This window comes from Sinocyclocheilus anshuiensis, unplaced genomic scaffold (genome assembly GCF_001515605.1).
Source record: "Sinocyclocheilus anshuiensis isolate Anshui unplaced genomic scaffold, SAMN03320099.WGS_v1.1 scaffold776, whole genome shotgun sequence".
Classification (NCBI taxonomy): Eukaryota; Metazoa; Chordata; class Actinopteri; order Cypriniformes; family Cyprinidae; genus Sinocyclocheilus; species Sinocyclocheilus anshuiensis.
Window position 1 is genome coordinate 1,338,481 of NW_015555808.1, and position 23,391 is coordinate 1,361,871.

At 36.6% G+C, this 23,391-nt stretch overlaps 1 protein-coding gene across 3 annotated transcripts in view; it reads left to right on the top strand.

Annotated features, from left to right (window-relative positions):
* The first annotated feature begins 2,772 nt into the window (after nucleotides 1-2,772).
* LOC107675062 (scavenger receptor class A member 3-like) overlaps nucleotides 2,773-23,391 on the top strand; it is a 25,974-nt gene continuing 5,355 nt past the window's right edge. Inside the window, exons 1-7 of one of the 3 annotated variants that reach the window (XR_001632572.1) lie at nucleotides 2,773-3,125; nucleotides 7,388-7,423; nucleotides 7,756-7,800; nucleotides 8,394-8,513; nucleotides 9,702-9,770; nucleotides 10,285-11,328; nucleotides 11,572-12,524. Coding sequence is in view for 2 of the 3 variants with exons in the window: in XM_016469253.1 (XP_016324739.1) it covers nucleotides 3,119-3,125; nucleotides 7,388-7,423; nucleotides 7,756-7,800; nucleotides 8,394-8,513; nucleotides 9,702-9,770; nucleotides 10,285-11,328; nucleotides 11,572-12,008 (1,758 nt within the window). In the remaining variant the exon portion in view is untranslated. Of the gene's footprint in view, nucleotides 3,126-7,387; nucleotides 7,424-7,755; nucleotides 7,801-8,393; nucleotides 8,514-9,701; nucleotides 9,771-10,284; nucleotides 11,329-11,571; nucleotides 13,018-23,391 lie in introns of those variants that run through there. The other 2 variants (XM_016469254.1, XM_016469253.1) reach the window with 2 other exon arrangements.

Genomic DNA, 23,391 nt, shown 5'->3' on the forward strand with positions numbered 1-23,391 from the left:
GTGGGCAATGTATGTGGTTACCATGACAACCTCTCAGTGGCACTTGCCACTGCTCTATGTGAATGTGAATATTTACTATAGCAAAACTAAAATGTGTTTAAAAGTACGTCTGACCAAATCCACCGGTTCGGTTTGGCCCCCCCAAACTCAAATGTCAATCTACGCCTATGAATATACCTGTTCTGTTGCCAGTAAGAAAATGGAGTCACATAATTAAAGCCACAAGATATTCAAGATTAAGTCAATGTCCAAGACCCTTGACATTTAAGGTTTAATTGTAACACAAAATTTATATTTTGAAGAAACACTGTTCTTTTTAACATTTTATTTATCAAAGAATCCAGAAAAATATCACAGATTCTAAAACAAAATATTAAGCAACACAACTGTTTCCAACATTGATTATAAATCAGCATATTAGAATGATTTGTGAAGGATCATGTGACACTGAAGACTGGAGTAACGATGCTGAAAATTGCTTTGCTTCATAGGAATAAATTGTATTTTAAAGTATATTAAAATAGAAAACTTTTATTTTAAATTGCAATAATATTTCACAATATTATTTTGTGAAATAATATTCAGTATTTTTATTAAATAGATACAGCCTTGATGAGCATAAGAAACTTATTTAATAAACATTATTGATCCCAAACTTTTGAATGGCAGTGTATTATACTGTAAAAAAAAAAAGTTTTCTCAGGTAACCTAAAATGTACATCATTTAGTCACGGGTCAAATTAAATACAAATAGCACATTAAAGTTAAAAGTTACACACTTTTTTGTGTGCGCACTGTACAGGTCTGGTATAAAGAATGTTTTTGCTCAGGTGGCCGTAATGTCCACCCAATAGAGAAAAGTTTTGCTCAGCAAGAAAAAAAATTAGAGGGAACATTGCATGTGAGCAAATAACACATCCAGACAAACAGCAGAGCCACACCCTCTTTCTGATGTCATGCATTTGTAAAATGTTGTCAAGTCATCCTACTCATTAAATATAAAATAGTACAAACTCGGGGTTACTCTCTGGCTCTCTTTTTTTTAAATGAATAATTAATAGTGTTTCCTAAAGCAAGCATCACTACTATTATTGTTTATACTTATGATTTGAACAAGCCTGTAACCATACAGTAAGCATGAATCTTCAGCAGTATCTCATCCTACACAAATTATGCAGCATGTTGTAGAAAGGTGTTATTTTTCTAAATTATTTAAAAAATCGAAAATAAAAATGTGTGTGTGTGTATATATATATATATATATATATATAGAAACGGCCCTGCTTCAAAGGCACAGGCCATTGATACCCAGAGAGAATTACATTCTATACAAAGAATTGGGTTGTTGTTGTTGTTTTCAAATAAGATATTGCAGATTATGGTCTTAAAGCAATAGTTCACCCCAGAATTATAAAATTTTGTCATCATTTACTCACCCTAATTTGTTGCATGACTTTCTTTTTTTTGTGGAACACAAAATATGTTTTGAAGAATATTTATGCTACTCATTTATATACAAATAAAGCATATAGCGACCACAACTTTTATTATCCAATAAAGCACAATTAAAGTGACTCTTATGAATTGTGTGCTACACTCTTAAAAATAAAGGTGCTTCAAAAGGTTCTTCAAGCGATGCCATAGAAGAACCATTTTTGGTTCCACAAAGAACCATTCAGTCAAAGGTTCTTTAAAGAACCATCTCTTTCTTACCTTTTTATAATCTGAAGAACCTTCTTTCGCCACAAAGAACCTTTTGTGAAACAGAAAGGTTCTTCAGATGTTAAAGGTTCTTTATGGAACCATTTAGACAACAAGGATCTTCTATGGCATCGTGAAGCACCTTTATTTTTAAGAGTTTATGGTCCAATTCTTCTGATGTCATAGAATAGTTTTGTGTTAAGAAATAACCTGAAATTTCAGTTATTAATTACTGAAAGTCTTTCATTTCACATTTAAACTAAAAAGGCCTTTAGATGACTTATATGATACTTTTATAGAACTATATTATATTTTTATGGTAAAATGTCTTCTTTGATGTTATGTGGAAGAATTAAAGTCATTCAAATTTGCGACAACATGGTGAGCAAATAATGATAATTATTCATTTAACACAGTGGCTTTTAACCAGCAAACTTACAAGGGGGACACAAATGACTTCAAAGTATTTAAATAAATAAATTATGATTCATATATCAAAATAATCTAACTCTGATCTAAATTAAAACGAAGAACATGCAGTTCTTATAACTTCTGGAATCCCAAAATAAAACACGGTTAATTTAATTAATATATCAATACTCCCAGTTTATGTTAATAAAAACATTTGAAAACAAGAAGCTTTGTCATTACAGTAGAAACTAAATACCGAAAATATCTTAGCCTGTATCACTTGACTTGATTTCAAACTGAATGCTGATGTTGTTAAATAAACAAAATAGGGTTTCTAGAAAGATGCACTGACTTGAATTGGAAAAATTATGAAGCTGCACTTTGCATTTGCAAAAGCACTTGCACAATAATATTTATCTCTCCTCTCAACAACAAGCTGACTGTTGGGGAACAGCATGTCCTTTTTTGTTCCATATGGCACACATAATGTGTAAATCTCCAACAACAGAGGCCACAGAAGATAAAAGTGCCTGTTGCTTCAACACCAGACATTTGTTAACAATTAGTGATCAAGACTGACTCACTGAAGCACACGCACCGTGTCCCACCTCCTCCTTTTCTCCTCCTCCCTTCATCCATTCCCTCCCTTTCCCACACAGAGAACCAGTCTCTCCCTCTCTCCGGCATGTTTCCTAAAGCTGCACATGGTTACTGTCCAAGGTGTTATTTTCTTCTGGTTCTATAGCAAAGAAGCAGCATGTTATAGAGGGGTCTTCCTGACACATCAGCTGTGCCCACAGGGGTTCCCAACAGTGGATTAGTCTGCAGATTTGGTGACTGATTTTGTGTAAACAAACCAGTATGCTTCTTGATTGATGCTCTGGATTCTGATGAGTCCTTGCAATACATGCCAAGTTTGAATATTCAAACAGGTGAAATACATTCAGTCTCAAGTCTCCACAATCATCTTTATCTAACTGACCTGGGCTGACTTTACAGAATCAACATGAAAGGTAAGCAATGTTTCTTTTTATTGATTCCTACTATGACTAATAAGTTATGGTTTTCTAATTCATGTGAGAAGCACTTGTAAATCACTGTGAACATGAGCATGCTGACAGCACATTTGCAAGACCCAACTCTGAAGGTCTAAAGAAAGCAGGGACCTGTTGATATTGGATGCGAGTTTGTCGTTCTGTTACTTTGAAAGCAGGATACATCATGCCGTCATCCCTCTCAGCTTGACACCATTTGCTGTTGAATTTTTAGTTAAACTCTTAGATAAACCACACTGATGGGGTAGCACTTTAGATGCTGCTTCTAGTCAACACAGAATCATTTTCATTTTCTTAAAAGCCAAGTGAGTTATTTTTGAAGGGAAGTGTGGATGTGGATCTGCATCCGTTGGTAGGATCGTTAATTTATTGGAAACACATCCAAGGTGAAGGTCAATTTTTCACTCTTTTAATGCATAATCCAGAAACTCATGAAAGAGCTTGGCTCCTAATACATTCCTCATGCAGTGAGAGATGTGCGGGGAGTTCTTCGTTCTTGGTGTGGGCAGCAGGTGTGGAGCCAGTGCTAACCACACACACACACATACGTTCCCTTCAGCTGTTTTCCCAGGATCTGACCAATGCATCTATTTGTAATTGGCAGATAGGTTCTTCTTAATCTTGATTACATCTAATGAAACACACTTGCACTTCATATTTGTTTATAACTGAACACAGAAGGACCCATTTAATGGTCAAAGAAAAAAATGTGTTTTGTTACATCTAATGGGGCTGTCTTAAAAAAAAGTTTAGCTTCAGAAAACGGACTGTAAAACATCCGAGAACATGTACTTTCATGTAATAAGGGCAACCCATGTGTGACTGTAAACATGACGATATCTAAAGAAGGGAGTAGAGGGGTGAGATTCACCTACAGTTTTCAATAAACTACAATATACAGTATGAATGTTTTCAATTACTCTCCATTGAACTCTAGAGTAGAACTGTCATTTTTAAAATGCATGTAAAGCAGTTGTACATCAAGCAGAACTGTAGAGACACTTGTCTTTATTAGTTGTGGTTGGGTTTCTGTGGTTTGGAAAGACCCTGCCCTCTGCCTATGCTCCACATCTCTAGTTTCAGGCATTTCTGTCTGATGGTTTATACCCACTGCATACATCTGGTCACATAATACCAGTATTACTGGATGTTTCCTGTTTTGGTGCTTTTCATTAAAGTGTATCCATTTGAAGGCACTGGGCAACCTCCTGGACCCACAGTTTAGAGATCATGCCCACCACGCCAATTCGTTCTTTAGGACATCAAAGCCCCAGAAGTTACCCCTGAGAACCCCTCACTCTTTGCTAGATCTGAAGGATTAGGTGAATCCTCAGAAATCTTTGGGCAATGTAGAAGGTGCTGAAGAAATCAACCACAAACTTATGACATTGTGAAGTTCTGAAAGGAGATATCATCTTAAACCCTGTTGTCCAAAGAGTTCTCAGCTCTTGTGTTGTATTAAACATTTCTCTTCCTTGCTGTATTTCTGGAAAAGAGGATGAGCTGAAGGATGCCTCATAACAAATCACATATTGTGTGAAAAAATGTTTTAATACGTTGACAACCACATCTTGGTGGATTAAGTGCATCTTGGTGATCAAGTCTTTGTACTGGTCTCTGACAATATATAATTGTCTCCGATTGGTATTTACATGCCACCATTGTGAGTCATATGGTTTTAGTTATTCTCACAGTGTTTCGAAGACCCAGAATGAAATTTTAGCCTTTAATGTCTGGTCAGGGCACAGATGTGTTTTCATAGCTGGTTGCCAACATACTGTACAACGTCTGCCCAAGTGGACTGATTTACTTATATATGTACACCTGAGATAACCGATGTTTTAAGAATTTATCCTTCTAATGCTACCTAAATTACATCCATGCTGATGTGATAGGGTCAACAATTGCTGTTGGTTTCGAGAGCAATCAGCAGACATGGCCAGATTGTGACCTTTAAGTGCCATTTACTGTATTATATTGTTGCGCATGTAAACTTACGGCTCCCTGTTTGTTTAAACCTTACATCATGCAACTCAATTTTGAAAGCACACAGATTGTGACTGCCCACCCTTTATAAACATTGGCATATTTACCTTATGCTCTTAAACTTCTAGAAACTTTCCATATCCTCCAGATCCTTGAATGACCCAGCAAGCTAATTAAATATCCTGCCTCTTTCATTAACTTTCATACTTTTTATGTTTACTTCTGTTGACCCAGCCATAGTGCTTTTTGAAGGTTCTTGGCTTCCTTGTAAGCGATGTTTTCAAAGGGAATGCAGACATCCAGACCAGACTGAAGGGTCCCCTCCTTTTCCTCTGTACTGTTGGCAACACTCACAAGACCCAAGGTTGCGCCTGCTCCGAGCCACCTGTGTAGCCAGGACTGGTGGGGGAATGTAAAGGCTCTCCACTTTCTGAAGGTTCTTGGCTTCCTTGTAAGCGTTTTCAAAGGCTCCCCTCCTTTTCCTCTGTACTGTTGGCAACACTCACAAGACCCAAGGTTGCGCCTGCTCCGAGCCACCTGTGTAGCCAGGACTGGTGGGGGAATGTAAAGGCTCTCCACTTTCTCCCTCATCAAGCTTTTGCCCCTTCTAGCACTCTGGCTCTGGCAGACCTGACCTCAGCGGCTTGAGTAGTATAAACAATTGGCTCCAAGATGTGCCCGGGGTTTGAAAAATACAGACCCACGATTTAAAACAAACGGAAAATGAAGCAGGTGCGAACTCCCCGAGACTGTGATGTTGAGGGATGTTATTTTAAAAGTGCTTGCTGAAAAGTAGTGTCTGATAAAGAGAAAACAAGTTGATGTTTAACAGCATTGGCATTGATAACTGGCATACCTCCAGTAACAACCCTTTACCTTCAGTACCAATCCGGTGCCCTGCAGCTGCAGGTTGTAGAGATGTTGAGTCACCATTCCTTGTTGAAGTTTGCTCCTTAACTCTTGTCCTTTCTTCTCAGCCAGTAACACAGTGCCACATTTTCAGATTTCTGTAGAGAATTAATGCCCAAATAAATTTTCAAAGCAGACCCTGGCTTGTCTTCAGTGAGATCATGACTCTCTAAAACATGGTAGATTGCAGGCTTTCATAGAAACGCCCCCACATTTTCATGCTTTTTGTTGTGTATTCCTTTGTCCCATGGAAAATAGTATGCTCTGTTGAATATGGGCGATCTTGGAGACCACATAAAACATAATGACATTGGTACTCATAGAACAAGATCACACAGAACAATGACCTAACCAGATCATTCCTCATGATAGAGTTTTGAGACTTTTTTTCTATTATTGCTCCTTGTTCATACAGCTTCTTAGATGTTCTGATGGTGTATATAGTCCAATAGCACTTTATACAATATTTTGGTTGTACTTCAGCAGGTAGTAATCAGCTGTTTAGTTTACTGACTGTCATAGGTGGCTGCAATAAGTGGAAAAAAAAGTTTATCCCAGCTAACCCTCTGCTGACAATGCTTTTCCAGATGTTATAACATTCTTCCTCTGTTCTATTTTTAGCTACGTCCTGCACCACACAAATTTTTTTTTTTTTTAGTGGCACTTAGCCAGAACAGCTGTGGTTTTTCCCACCTAAAGCATGTTGTGTACCTGGTCAACCATCTCTTTGGTGTTGCAGGCAAAACATAATTGGCCAAAAATGCAATTCATTTATTTCATTATTTCAAATATGTACTTTGTAAATAAGTATCCACTGAAATAAAATAGAAATATGAAATAATATGAAATAAAAATAAAATAAAACATACCATATTCAAAGAAATAAAGACAATTTAATATGCCATTAAAAACAAACGCAACCTGGGCTCTTAAACTCAAAAGAGCCATAGTAAGGGCCCTTTTTGGCATATGTTAAGAGCATCTCTGACATGCAAAATATTCCCAGGCAATTTTATTCCTCCTGGGAGGAATAAATCAAATTTAGTAAAAACACTTCCTTCACCAATTTTGTGTAATTGTGCTAATATAAGGTTCTTTCCAGCAGTGACCTCATCTAGTACGAATAGGTCCAAGTTGACTGGTTTTTGTCTTAAGGCCGAGTGCTTGCAAGCAGTTCTTGGTATTTCAACTCTCTTATGATTTATGTTTCCTGTGATAAAGCAAGAGTGTGTGTGTCATTCCCCAGGAAAAGTTTATGTTTCAATCTATTGACCTTAATTTGTGAACACATACATCAACCCTGCTGCGTTTTTCCTCTTTTGCAGATAGCTATAGTGGCTACGAGAACCAGCTTTTTAATGGTATGTGGAGTCTTTTTCTTTGTTCAGTTTTATTTGAGCCCTCTTGATAGAGACTTATAAGACCAACTATGTGTTTAATCCCTGCAGTGGATCTAGATGTCCTCTTATAATCTCCTGCAATTAAAGTCTGAGACCTGACATGTTGAAAATATGATGGTACAATGTTTTTTGTTCTGTGCAAGAGGTAGATGTTGAGTCTCAACCCCTTTGACTGTGTTTGATTAGCCAATACGATGAACGATGATTTAATAGAATCATGATTGCTTTCAAGTACGATGTTTTAAATTGTAAAGTCGTGACTTATTCATGTTTTGTGCAATCTCTCTTTGTAGAGGAGGACTTAACTGGAGAAGAAGAGGAAATTCCTCCCTTGAGAGGTTAGAAAAATTCATCTTTCTTAAAGATTATTGCTCTCCTCATTAATGATGCATCACTGAGTACAAAAGATGGATTTCGTAAAACAGAGTTAGACAGTAAGCTGACTGTCTTGATAAATATCTAAATTTGAAAACTGCCTGAAAATGGGCTCACTTTAAAGTGTTGGTTAGTGTGTTTATATGTACATGAGTCAACATTTACCCACAAATGTTTTTTGAGTGATTATTGTACATCTGTTTTAAATGTTTAGTTCTTGACAAATGTTTAGTGTTTAGAAAAGCTTCATTTACAGAATTTGTGAGCTCAGTTGAATTATTAGTCACATCCAATTTTAATAGAGTCTCTTTTTTTCAGGCACTGCTGTATATTTGAATGTTTTTTAATGTTGATTTTGGGATCGAGTTTTAATTTTTTACATAAGAGTTAGGATATAATGGCTAATTTGTGATAAAGTTCATATCTGGAGGGAATACCAGGTTTCTTTATGAGAACTGAGAGAGAGAGAGTGTGTGTGTGTGTGTGTGTGTGTGTGTGTGTGTGTATGATAAAGTTCACATCTTTATGAGAACTGAGTGTCTTTTTGTGTCCATAGGAAGAGCAAGAGGAGGATGTATGAAATGTCAGCAGACACATTCTCTTCAGCTAGCTGTCAAAATGCTCTATGGCTTTTTAGCTTTGCTCATCATTGCAGTGGCTGTCTTGGCATCCCTTGGTAAGTTTTCTTGCCACTACAACATCCATGTTTGCAACACTTTTTTTACGTTAAGTTTTTATTTTTTTATTTTCATTCTTTAAAGTGACACCAAAGTGAACAAAGCTGAAAGGTAGATATAAATGCTTGATCTTGAATCAGCAATCAGCATTTTCACATGAGAAGACACACTGCTGGGGGGAGTCAGTTATGGGCCAGAGAAAGGAATGTAGGGCACCCCAATTTTCATCCTACAAACACATGGTTACAACATGCAGTATGGGTTTTGATTTGGCATAATGCTCAAAGTCAACAATTTCCAGATTTAATAGTTAGAAGTAAGCCAAAACCTTGCCCACACAATAAATCTCACATCATGTGTGATGTTAGATGCCAAATCTGAATCCTTTGCCCCACTTACAAGCATGAAAGCACAACAAGTCATTAGTGAAAGAACTGCAAATCATACCTACAATATATTTCACAACAACAATACCCCCAAGTTTCAAATGCAATGGAGCTTCAAAAAGAGCTTCATGAACATTGTCCCGGTGGCAGGATGTAATACTACCATGCCAGCCCACAACATAGTTAAACTGTGGCTAAACAAATCAAGAAGAATGTTGTTTGGTTTGATGAAATATATATGATGACAAGATGATGGTTTCATTTCAAGAAAAAAACAGGCCTAACTACTAGATATTTCAGAATGATGCCACATACACATCTGTTTCATATTGCTGTAACTCCTCAAAAATGTTATTGTATTATGTTAAGGAATTTGATGTAGGAAGTAATCTGAAGTTTGCACAAGGCAAGTTGATCAAGCAACACGAGTATCCTGTTTAGTGACAAAAAGTCAATAATTTCCTTTTAGCACCTTTTTTAAATACAGCAGGTGACATGAATTCATACAGCTGGAATATAAATTACAACCACAAATGAGGTTCCGTTACAATTTACCAGTCCCCATAGTCCAAGATTAAGTCTTGGTGTGTGAAGAAAGATTCTGGACACATTTATTCGCTGAGGAAACAGAGATCACTTAAGATGGGTTTACCGTTACAACAATATTATGCAATTTCATATTTTTGCTTAAAAGTAGACATTTGTATCAAACATTTATTATTTATTTTGTTTGTTTGCTTGTTTCACATCACCTAAATTTCTAAAATAATGGTTTTAATATCAATAAATTTGTCATGTCAGTTTTCAGGAAAGTTGACAACTTATCTGAAGAAGAAAAACAGATTTCCAAGGTCCAAGAGAGCATAAAAGGTAAGAATTCTTATTTTACAATACATGCATTTTGAGAACTGGTAGGTATCATAAAATCGACAGCGGTGTTATTTCAATATGATTTATATACTATTATACTTCAGTTAGTTGACAAGGCAACAATTAACGTTAAAGTTTTTTATCTAATATTTTTATAGGCTTTATTTAAATTTGTATTAGTTTTAGTTATAGTTAACAATAAAACACTGATCTTCAACAGGAAAGTGAAAATGCAAAAAGAAAAACTTGTTCTCACACAGTTGCTTGTTTAAAATGGGCCTGCTAAATTTATCTAATTTGTTTGTCTAATCTCTCAGTTCACTTCCTGTGGTCGGTGAACCCCTCAGAGAGTAAAACCTCACGAGGAATCATTTATTACCAAAATAATGGCCTACAAAACAGCTGTGCACACAGAGTGCTCAGTCTATTAAAACAAAACTGCATTTTCATGCAATTTACAGTGTATTTTGTGTCAGTGGGACAAGCGATTCACTGTTTGGTGGTTGTATTGCAGATATCAGCACTGTAAATAACTATTCCAACTGCTTAGATGTTGCACAATACCAAGAGGAGATTGCCAGACTGAAGAAAGTGTATGAGGAGATCCAGAAGACGGTACTCAGTCAAGAGCAGCAGTTGGACCAGGCGACCCAATCTCAGCAAAGTCTTACACAATCCAGCAACAGAATGACTAGAGACCTACAGTCCTTTGGAATTATCATCAAGCGTATAAACCAGTCTCTGGGTCAGTACCTGGATCAGGTAACTGGCTGGCAGGTTGTCATCAATGAAATGGATCAAGGGATGAAAACCCTTGTTGAGGATCGATATGATTTGAAGGCCACAATGCAACAAGTCAACACTACTGTCGCCCTTAATGCCTTGTGGATAGGTGCTCTTCAAAGAAAGGCAGAAGAGGAGACCTTGGTGCTTCAAAAAATAACAGCGGACTGGCAGAACTACAGCAGAGTTTTAAGTGCCCTGAAGTCCAATGCCAGCGTAACCACACAGACCATGAGGGCTATTCAAAATGGTGTCTCTGCCACTCACCAGCGTATTAGCATGAGTTCAGAGATGGTGCATGACCTCACTCTGCAAGTCATGAACCTTCAGATGCAACTGGACAATGTCTCGTCTTACATTGATGAACACGACGAGAACATGCATGACCACCAGTATCATGCCAAGTACTACGAGAACCGGACCGGGGAACGATTTGTGACTTTGGATGCAAGAATGAAGTCCATTGAAATGGAGATCGACACACTCTCTTCCAGCTTCAAAGCAACTATCAGCCATGTTCAGAGCATGTACCAATACATCAACCAAGAGAGTTCCTCTTGCCAATCCAGACTGAACAGTCACACGGAAGATTTGCAGAACCTTAACAACACAGTCTTGCTTCTCCTTCACCTAGCTGACACTCTGAGAATGCAGTACATGATGCTGAATGTACGCCTCGATGCTGATGTGAGGAACCTATCAATGGTGATTGAGGAGATGAAGCTGGTAGACACCAGTCATGCAAAGCTGATCCAGAACGTCACTATTCTGAAAGGTTGTTGTCTACCTTTAGTGCAGAGTTCCTCAAATTCAGCCCTGTAGGGTCACTAAACTGCAGAGTATTACTCCAACCCTGATCAAATTCTGAAGACCTTGATTAACTTAGGGTTGGGGGCTAACCTCTGCTGGACAGTGGTCCTCTAGGGCTGGATTTGAAGACCTCGGTTGTAGTGTCTTAATAGGTTCACTTGCATGTTCTTTAAGTGTCTAAGTGTCTTTTTTTCTGGATTCTTTATAGGCGTGTCTGGTCCACCAGGTCCAAAGGGAAACAGGGGAGAATCAGGAGCCAAAGGGCCTGTAGGTGTAATGGGACCGAAAGGAGACTGGGGACTTGCAGGGAATCGTGGACCTCAAGGACTTAAGGGTGCTATGGGAATTAAGGGTGATCAAGGTGTACAAGGACCTTCTGGAATGAAAGGTGGGCCAGGACTTAAAGGAGAAAAAGGGTCTTTAGGGCCACCAGGGCCTCGTGGTGAAAAGGGACAGAAGGGTGATATGGGGGCTCCTGGGAAGGATGGAATTCCTGGCCCCAAAGGACCGGCAGGTATCCGAGGGCAAGCTGGACTCCCAGGGGTACATGGACCTCCTGGACCAGTAGGAGTACAAGGCCCTGTGGGACCACCGGGGCCACGTGGAATACCTGGACCACCAGGGAAGCCTGCTCAGAGTTCATGAGCAGATAGACATAAAACTTAAAAATACCCCAAATGGTGATACACTGACTGCCTTTCTGGACAGAGTGATGATGGTGGTGGTAAACGTTGACTTGGAGATCTCTCTCTAAACCAAGACGATGGTGGGGACTCTTTGGTATCTTAGAGGCCCACGTATACATTCCCCAAACATGGAGCTTGCAACAACAATACACTTTGTATAGGCTTTCAACATTCCTCAAGCACAATTCTATACAGTATATTGAGCCACTTCACAAAGATTCTTGTTTTAACAATGGTTACAGAGCCAGGCTGCTATGAATTAATTGTACTAGGTACCAGCCATTAGACTCAATCTTTTGCCAGCATTAGCATATGAACTCAGATGAGACTGTGCTTTATTGCTTTTTATGAAGTTTATTTAGTAATGCTGCATTTGCCTCATATTCACAGAACATTCAGAGCTGGTACTCTGAAACATGATTTTTATTATGAGTTCAAGTAAACCAACTATTTCCACTCGTTAAAGGTACCATAGGTACAAGTTTATGAAACACTGTGCAAAAATTCAAATGAACACATTTTACAGTTGCTGGCATTGCATGAAATTGCAAAACCAAGGCAATGAGCAGTGTGAACTGTACAGACAAATTTATTAATTGATTGGCAATGTGCAACATTAAGTTTTAGTGTTCATATTGGTTTGATTTCCCAATTTGTAAATATAGAATTTTAACAGGTGTAATGTTATGTGTTAATCTGTTTGTGTTTTTAAGGAGGACTTCATGATGTGTTAGTATACAGTTTATTCTCTTTGCACAACAATAAAGGGTTATACGAATGTAAAAAAGAGGGGGCCATTTTTGTTAAGCATCTTTTTCAAGTTCACTAACCAAGTATTTTCCATTTTCATTAATGCTTTTATCATTTCATAGTGAAATCATGAAACAAATGTATATAATATGATTAGCTATCTACCCAGCAAGCACAAAATGTTTTTATAACGTTTTCACATTGCAAAATTTGTGTTCTAAAAAAAAGTACTAAACTGCAACTTTGTTTTATTAGACAAAAATAAATCATTTTGGAAACGTAGAATATCTCATTGGTATGTTTCTCTTCAAGTAAATGCAGAATGTCAATATAATATGTTTTTACTACAAAAGAAATATACCAAACTGCATCATTTGTTTTTATTTTATTATTAAAACAACGTGCTGGCTGGGTAAAGAGACTTTTTTCATCAATCAAACGATCAAAATCACAAGCAAAAGCGCAGAGTTGAGATAAGATCTACTTGATCAAGAGACAATTTAGTGACATAACTAATTCTAGTATGTTTCATCTCTCGACGTACAGTACATAAAGGCAATTAGTTGTTTTGTCACAGCTAGTGTTAACTTTTCTTATTGCATCATGACTGTAAGTTCCAATCAGGAAACAAACTATTAGCATTAGAGAGGACAATTGACATTTGAATGTGGTGTGAGGTCCCTGTGATGTAATTCCCCATTCCCTTTTGCTTCTTTAAGAAATCTGTTTATTCTTCAGTCGCTTTATTTCTTTCTCCGATTCGTTATTGTGCAAATTGATCTTCAGCCTTCATCTCCAGCTTTCTGTTTATGATATAATCTCCATTTTTGATCTAGAAAATGTGGGTACCACACAGTTTTTCAAAGGAAATTGATTCCTTGTTAAAATTAAAACGTAGTTGTGTGGGAACTTTTCAAGCTAATGAGTTCCAGTGAACCTGGATTTTGGTTGCCTGTGTGTTGTTATGTGACTAGCTTTTGCAAGTGTTAAATAGGAGAGAGCCTAGGAGAAATAAGATGTCTACCCACAACATTAGGACCCTGAATGAATTTAGGTAAGTGGATATAATGTCATGCTCTAGGGCTTTTGCATTTATTAAGTTATGAATTCTAAATAACAAATAATAATAATAAAATAGCTTGACTGAAGAAAATGTGAGTGATGATTGCCAAACACGCTGACATGATGCTGTAGACAGACACTGGTACCAGCTGCTAAGTTGCAAAGGTCTTGACAGTTTGTATGGCAACCCTAGCAGAAGTTTGTATTCTTTGGTTTCAGCTTGAACTTGTATGTATGCAGTGCAAAATAATACTGTGCATATACTTGCATTCCCGCTCTCCCATATTTGCATGTGTAAGAATGGAACTTAATGAAACACCAAGTGTAGTATGACCACCCAATACACTAGGAAATAGCGTGCAGATTGTGTTACCCATTCATGAGCACTTACGCCTGGTTGCTCTCTCGTGTCCTTAGGCCCTGAGTGTCTGCAGCTGGCCTGAAAGTTTAAGCCATCCTCTATAATGGTGCATGACACTTCAAGGAAGTTTCCTGTTGCCAAAGAAAACATGATGACCTCAAGAACAGGTCAGAGATTCTCATTAAACCAAAACGTTACGTAATTCTTCAATGGTTAACACCTCGATATGCTAACTTTCCAAAGACGTGTACTTACACCATCAATCAAAGTTGCTGAACGTAATAAGCCAGGCAAAGTAATAATGTTCAAAGTTTATCATCAAAACACACTCAAGCGCTATTTGACACTTCTCTGTTGTCAGAAACAGATTAAGCCAAATGCATTTTAGCCCAATGTATCATTAATAACTCACATTAATGTGTGTTGTCCCGGGTTCAAACTCTGATCTGCTGACACAACGACAGAATTCACTCGGGAAGTCACGAGCTGTGAGAAAAATCTGTCTCTCACCTCTTCTGTCAAAAAGAGCGCTGCTCTCCTACAATGTATGAAAACAATGTACAGCAGATACTTATTTCTTATGCTTTAAGTTTGGAATTTAAAAAATGAAAAGCTCGAGGGTGTCATGTTTTCCCTCTCCTGAATAACATGACTTGCCAGAGTAAACTGCGCCAGATGTTGAGGCCAATTTCTTTTTCTTCCATGCGGAATTCATTTCACACAAGTATTTTCTCACTTAGATATTTAATAATATGTCTGCCACAGCAAAGGTAATGTCGAAGGGAGAAGTACAATAGAGTAGTAAAGATTTTGTGCTAAAAGCTATAAAACACATTTTATGACTTGTGACATTGTTATTGCATGGAATTTGATTTGATATTTCTAATGGTATGCCGTTGGGACATGGTTAGGTTATGATTTAAACAAGCAACTGCATTACATAACAAAAAAAATTGTAAAGGCTCTACAAATAGATTGTCAAAAAAGTCTAGACAGCTGTTGGACTGTGTTGAAGTGCAACTAATTTTAAACTAATTTTAAATTACTTCAGGGTGCAATTTAAACGCTGTTGAAAAAAAAAAATTCTTCCTTGAGCATATTAGAATGATTTCTGCGGGATCGTGTGATACTGAAGACTGAAATAATGGCTGCTGAAAATTCAACTTTGCCATCATAGGAACAAATTACATATTGAAATATATTCAAATAAAATATAAATTAAAATATATTCATTTTAAATGTCAATAATAAGCTATTTTTACTATTTTTAATCAAATAAATGCAGCCTTGACGAGCATAAAATGCTTCTTTCAAAAACATTTAAAAAATCTTGCCAATGTATCAGTGAGGCAGAGTATGTGTTTTGCAATGAACAAAAATACTTTTCTATGGGAAAATGTGGTTTAAGTTGTATTCTAGACCTATTGTCTGGAAAAATTCTTAAAATTCTTCTTTTTTTGGCCAAACTTAGACACATCAAAAACAGCAGAGTTTAGACTTGACATCAGCACAGATCTGTGGATATTTTATCAGATATATGTCCTTAATTGGAAATGATGACATGACATTGACATGAGCATGACAAATTACATTTTTACTTTTTTGTTGACGTTTTTACTTGTTTTTCACTTTGCAAAGTGGTTTATAATCCTTCCAAAGATTTCCCAGACAGCATGGCATTGCTCTTTTAATAACATGACCACATGTATAAGACCATTCTTGAGTTAGTGCTGTTTTTTTAGTATGATTTTGTGATGAAGGACATGGTGAACATTATCTAGAGTAATTTCCTTGCACAGCTGTACTACATTATTATTGTTTCATTTTCACTTCGCAAACTGTCTCTTTAATTGCGTCAAAAGGGAAGCACAGCACGCCTCACGAAGTCACCTGTAAGGTCATGAAAATATATTCTGACAACATAGCCAGACACTTTAGAGATCCTGTACAACATAAATTTGTTGTTTAGTTAGTGCTCAGGGAACTGTAAATTACACATAAACCTTAACAGACTATAAACCCAGACAGCAAGCTAACAGTTAATAGTCTCAGTGAAAGGTCTTTTTGGAAAAGTGACAACCTGAACAAAACCAGGACCTCTTGACAGACCTGTTCAGCGTCTACATGGTGGCCATAAAATCTTATAATCAAATCATCACAGTGGATGAAATTCGAGAGGGAGGGATTTTTTGTTGCATTCTCATAACCGTGGGATGAATGTGAGGTGCGAGTGAGATAATGACAAAATACAGGTGAAAAGTTACTTGATTGCATATTATCTTGTCAGTCAGCACAAATTAGCTTCAGCTTCAGTAATTAGATTGTAAACAACTGTCTCAGGCATCACCACATGTGATCACGTCTGATTCAAAAAATGAACTAATTTGCATAAACTTGAGCATTTGGCGTGATTCTGTTTTAGTATATAGTAATGTAAATGATCTTATAAACATGTTAGTATTAGTTGCATGGTGACAGGGTCAACATATTCTTTAAGCTTAATTTAATGCTTGTAATGCCTTTATCCTTTATTGACATCAGTCAACCAAAAAAATAAATAAATAAAAATTGTCATCTCATTTCTAAAGTCCACCACAAGCCACTGATTAGCTTCATTCATGAAATAGGTTTTCTTTATTTGTTTGTTTCTCTTAAATTAAATGATCCAAATAATTGAATTGAAATTGCTGCAGAAATTGTTTGAAATCAAACCAAATAAAACATGAATATTATTTGGATTTCATTATACAGACACACTCAAGAGACTCCTTATTTAAACCACATGGAGGAGGAAATGCTTCTCTCCAAACAAACGGCATCAGTTTGGAGCCTTTGGCAGAGGGAACGGTGTGATGTTGTGCATAAAAAAAAAAACTACTCTGGTATGTCAGTAAACAAGGGTGGGTTGGGTTTCTTAAAAAAAAAATCTTCTGGAAATGTTCAATTGAAGTGCAGGCAAAGGGCTTAACATCAAATTCTAATAATATGGAGTTATTCCAGATCTCTATTCACAGAAGGTTTATATGTGTATCTATTTAAAGTATTTAGATTTAAATATAAAATATATGCATCTATATACTGTATATGGCTACAGTTACTTGACTTGACCTTTGCTGTGAAATGTTTTGCTCCTTACAGGTGGTCTTAAACGGTCTGTCATTTTCTGACCTGGTTTTGGGGTCACATGCCGCTCTGTTTTGCAATCTGCAAAGCATCTTTGAAGTGTGTTTGCAGCAACAGGTTCTCAAACTCATTTTCCTGCTACGCTTGTAATTAAACTGTGTTTAGCAAATTGTGAATACCAGTACAAGTCAAAGGGTACATTTGATTAGGACGTTTGAAGAGTTTCATTCTTTTTAGATGAAAAGCCTTCCAAAGAAATCGATTTATTGGATAAAGACAGTCATTTTTGAATAAAGTCCCCGCGAGCCCACTTATCCATGTGTTGTTTTCGTCAGTCGGTGGCCTTGGAAAGTCAGAGTTGTTTCGTTTGAAATAATTTGTGAAGTGCATGCATGAAGAAAGCCAAGGGATCTTCCAGCCGTTCAGTCCAAGAGACTACTTTGCCTAAGCAAGAAAGTATTTTCCAATGTAATGCAATTTATTTTTCATTACAGATTATACACACAGCATAATTTTTATTAAAAAGTTAAATTGCAAATGCACATGAATGCACATCAATATTGTAGTATTTGTTTTGTCCACCTTATGCTTTTTTAACGTCAGCATGCATGAATTCCACAAGTTTGTGTAAAACTAGCATCTGGTAAAACAAAAACAAAAAAAAACCCTTAGTGATTATTTTTTTTATATAACTATAATTAAAGGTATTCTTTGCTGAAGAGGTTTTGTGCAATCAGGCCCTGTTGCTCATGTTATCCAAAATGGTTTTAAAGGCAGAAACTTGAAGCATATTTTTGCAATAAACTGATTGCTTTATCCCATAATAATCCACTGAATGCCATTTCCACCACAAAATAAAGAAATAAGGCAATTGTGACTTTTTATCTCACAATTCTGATTTTTTTTCTGTGAATTCTGAATTTACATCTTGCAATTCTATTTCTGCCAAATAATAAAAAATAGAAAAGGTAATTGCAACTTTTTATCTTGCATTTTTGACTTTTTATTGCAAATGCAAGTTTATATTTCACTATTCTGACTTTCTTCTCAGAATTGCAAGTTATATTGCGAGTTTATATCTCTCAATTCTGACCTTTTCTTAGAATTTTTTTTTTTTCTCACCCAAACAATAACAATTCTGTAATGATTTACTCACCATCATGTTGCTCCAAACCTGTATGGGTTTCTTTCATAAGATTAAAAGAAGATATTTTGAAGAATGTTGGTAACAACAGTTTTGGTTCCCACTGACAAGTTTATGGACAAAAAATGCAATGGAAGTCAATGGGAACTGGAAGTCAGTGGGAGTCGACATTCTACAAAATCTCTTCTTTTGTGTTCTACATTAAGAAGAAAGTCATACATGTTTGGAACAATATGAGGGTGAGTAAGTGATGACAGAATTGTCATTTTAGCTTGACCTATCCCTTTAATGTGTTTTATCTAGTGTCCCTAATAATTGTATCATCTGAAGTTTTCCGTTATGCTAAAATCTCAAACCTATTTTGTATTTTCCTCTAGAAGAGTCTTGACATGAGTCCAACCTCCCTCCAGCATAGCAGTGGCTTTCTGCTATAGATTTATCAGCAGTTTTTGACTGTTTTGCGCCACTTTCTCAGTAATCTAATACACTGAGCTCAAATACTGTTCTTCTGCCAATCAGATTTTGCTCTGAAATGGCACTGCATAACATGACAACATCATCCGTAGTGTAATATACCCCAGCTGTTTCCCTTTACATGCTACTTTAACATGCCATGTGAGTGTTGAACATAAAATTAAAGCAACATCAGCTCTGCCCTCCTTTTCTTGCCCCTCCTTTACCTCTCCATATGGTGTTTGAAAGATTTTGGGTGCGTCCAAAATGTTCACCTCATACAATGATTGTAATATGATTTTCCACTGCCCTGCCTTGGTGCAGAGGAACCCGCAGCTGTAGTAACAGCCCCTGACCTCCTTCCCAAACGCGGGGGCGCCATCTGGACCCTGTTAGTTCTACTTGCCAGTCAAGTCCTGTTCCTCCCAGAGGGCTCCTCATAGGCAACCGCAGATGAACAACTCAGCATAAAAGCCAAGAACCCCCTCTTTGTCCCACGCCATGCTGCAATTTTTCTCTAATCGTGCTTGGAGGACGTCTCGAGGAGGCTGCATCTGCTTATATGCTCATTTATATAAATGCCCTCACTGTCTCCATGCAGTCTCATGTGTGGCATTGTTTGCATTTATGATAATTGGATGGAATGACAACTCTAGGCATGCCAAGTGTGATGTAGGGCTCTGTTCTGCATGATGTTTATGTTACATGACATGTAGGTTTGTTTGTCTATATAATTGCTTACCTCCAGGTTGGTCTGTTGATATGGAGTAAGGTAATAATTGTATACAATAATTGTATATATATATATATATATATATACAGTGGGTACGGAAAGTATTCAGACCCCCTTCAATTTTTCACTCTTTGGTGCTGTGTGTACATTAATGAGGAAAAAAAATTAACTTAAATGATTTTAGCAAATGGCTGCAATATAACAAAGAGTGAAAAATTTAAGGGGGTCTGAATACTTTCCGTACCCACTGTATATATATATATATATATATATTGTTAGCATTTTATATAGATATATACATATGAAAATTATAATACATTTCAAACAATAGTACATTATTGTAACATTGTTACACTGCACGTTTATATCAGTATCCAGTTACATCTCAGATCAAGCTGCAGTTTTATTTATTTTTTTTTTGTTTTTGTGTGCAAATACTTTTGCAGTGCAATTAAATAGTGAGGAAGGAGATGGAGTTAGAAATCATAGCTAATATAATTTCTGGTCTAAGCTGAGTGCATTGTATTGTTGGATGCCACACAGTGAGTACTGTTATGCATTTATGCATTTACATATGAATTTGCTTTTATGCTTTTATCCAAAGCACCTTACTTTGCATCTGAGCACTGCACATTGTATAATGCACATTTTGGTAAACGTAGTCATCTGTCATATTTGTTCAGTCTTCTGCAAAAAAACTAAGAGGGTGAGGCATTCTGTTCAGAGAATGTAAAATGCATGGAGGCAGGCATGATTTCCAAACATCAGATTTCCAATTTGACTATTGTTTCCAAAATTACGAGGAACGATTTAATGGGTTTTCTATGGTCACCCTGAAATAAGAACACTTTATAAGCAATGTGGTTAAATGGGCAAAACAATAAAAATACAGACTGTACTGAGTCATTATACAAGACAAAACAGGCCATTTTTCCCTGCGCTATTTGACAAGGTTCATGCAGTGAGACACTGAACCAGTTACTGAGTTGAAATAGTAACTAAACTAGGCCACAATAAAGCAACTTTATTTCACAATAGATAAAAATAAACAAGCTCATTTGGACAAAAAGAGAATGACTTCCAGACCACAAAGATTACACTGACGCCTCCCTCTGACAGCCCCTCAACCACAGCCTCATTCTGGGACTGAAACGCCATCCCTCTCCAGACTCCTTAAAGTGTTTTGCAGTGAGTGTCATCGAGAAAGCAGGGGACTATATAGTGCTTGATTTGCATTTGTGATTTCGATTGACTCAAGAGGCAGATCTAAACTCATAAACTCTTCTGTGCACAGTTTTGAGAGAGGAGACTTTCACCATATGCAATGTTTGTAAGTGATGTTTTATTTTGGATGCATTGCTGATATCCTTTGCTGTTGAGCTCCATGGTTCCTCCTGGGCTTGTATTCAAAGATCCAGAATCATGTGGCTGAGCTCCCAAGTGAATTTCAGAGCATTATGACAGCGCCAAGAGTTTTTTGGACTGATGGTGAGCATCACATGACCTTGATTTAATGGCTCCCTCTGGTGCAATCCACACATATTCTCCAGCTATCCGCACATGCCTGACCTGCTCTGTGTATTCCCTACAAAAATGTCTCTGAAGGAATTTTTGCTTTGCTCTACTTAGGATTGTTGAACTTCCGACCCGACTGTGGAAATGCTGTTCTAACACTCTGAAGTTTTTGTTGATATGAACGTTGAATTACAAATAACAATAGCATATATATATATACTGTAGATTTTAGCAAATGGCTGCAATATAACAAAGAGTGAAAAATTGAAGGGGGTCTGAATACTTTCCGTACCCACTGTATATATATATATGCATACCCTTATGAAAAAGAAGTACACTTTAGAAATGAGAATAGACTTCAGAAATGTAAAAGCATATTATTTGTAATTAAAATAAAATGGATTTTAGTTCAAATTATACATTGAACTTGAGAATGACCATGTTTAATACATCTTCATGTGTAATTTTATAATTATTTCTATTGTCTTTGAAATATGAATTAAGTTTATTTCAGAATGTACTGACAAGTAGTTATGGTAAACCAAAATTTGAAAAACCTTAACAACAACAACAACAAAAAAGATTTTAAATTGAAATTAAATTTAGAAATGTTTCCTTGGCAACTAACTGAAATAAATAAGTTTAAGTTGAATTACTAAAACTATAACTGAAATAAAATAAATTAAATCTAAGCAGAAATATTAAAAATAACAGAAGCACATGAAAAAATGACTAAAACCTAAAAGAAAACTAAAGATATAAAAATAAAACTGAATTCAAGAGATTCATAAATACAATAAATAATACTAAAATAACACTGGTTTCTAGCTGATCCAAGCTAGTTTAGGTGGTTGATATGTTGTCTAGTGTATTCTGATGCAATAAACATTTTTACAAGCAATATTCATCTAAATTATTTCATTAATATAGGGAAATAGTTGTGCTTTGTTTTTATTATACATTTGAATGGCCATTAATGGAGAAAGATGTTTTTTTCTTCTTTCTGTCAGATGCTGTAGTTACAACATCTACCAGCAGAGGCTAACTAACCATGCTAACCAGCCATACCCCTAATCAGTCACATCTCTAAAACATGTTGACAACAACAAGCAGGTTGTGTACACAGAAGGATCACACACCAGACAAGCAGCTGCTATTGAGATGAATATTCCTTTGACGTCCTTCTCACAACTTCCTTATCTACCAGCCGGTAAACAACATAAACCAGTTTGAAGCAGCTAATAAGAAAGCAGGTACCAAGTTTTGAAAAACATCTTGCAGCTTAAGCTGATTTTAGCTGGATTTTCTAGCAGTGTTGTCAAAATAAAAACAAGGTGAGATAAGGGTTTGACTGGAAATCTTCTGCTGCTGGTGTAAGCTTTGTATGTGTGCCAGAGGAATTTGTGTTGTCAGCTGGATGGGTTGAGCAGATCAGTAGGTCACATCTCTGTTGATCTCGTCTAATCACTGTGTCAGGGGCCTCTGGAGTGAATCAGCAGAATGCAGTATGTTGCCGATAAGTCAAGCACAAATTAAACCTCTAACTGTACCCATGGGGAGTGATCATGTGTTATGAAGAATGAAGCTGGAGAGATGCTCTCCACTGGGTTCTAACCCCACAAATGAGGGCAGAAATCTCCTCTGGTTAAAAGATAAAGTTTATAATTTCTGTAATTATCGTACCTTATGGTTGGAAATGGTTGTAGGTATTATGCAAAGATATTACTGTAAAGAAGAGCTAAAACAGTTAATGCATTTATGAATTACAGATGTTGCTTGTTCACAAAGTAATCTCAGATTTGTTTTTGCTGAACTGTAGAATTCATATTTAACTTTTCCCCTGTGGAATTCATAATAGCTAAATGATGTCATAATTACATTATCAAAATCCAAACGCGAGGGTTAGATTTAGAGTACCCAGTGGAGGTCTAAGCTAACTGTGACGGCAGACAATTGGACAGAAATTAGTGTTTGTTAAGGTTTAAGGACGTTTTCTCTGTTTTATTGATGCTACCTTCAGCCATAAATAAAGAACATTTATTTTTAAGGGTTTACAGTAGACATGGATCCTTGCTGCTTCTGAAAAGGTTTCATGGAAAATCTTTTTTCTTTTTTTTTTTTTTAAGGGGTGATGCTGCTAAAAAGAACATTATTTTGTGTATTTGGTGTAATGAAATGTGTTTATGCGGTTTAAGGTTCAA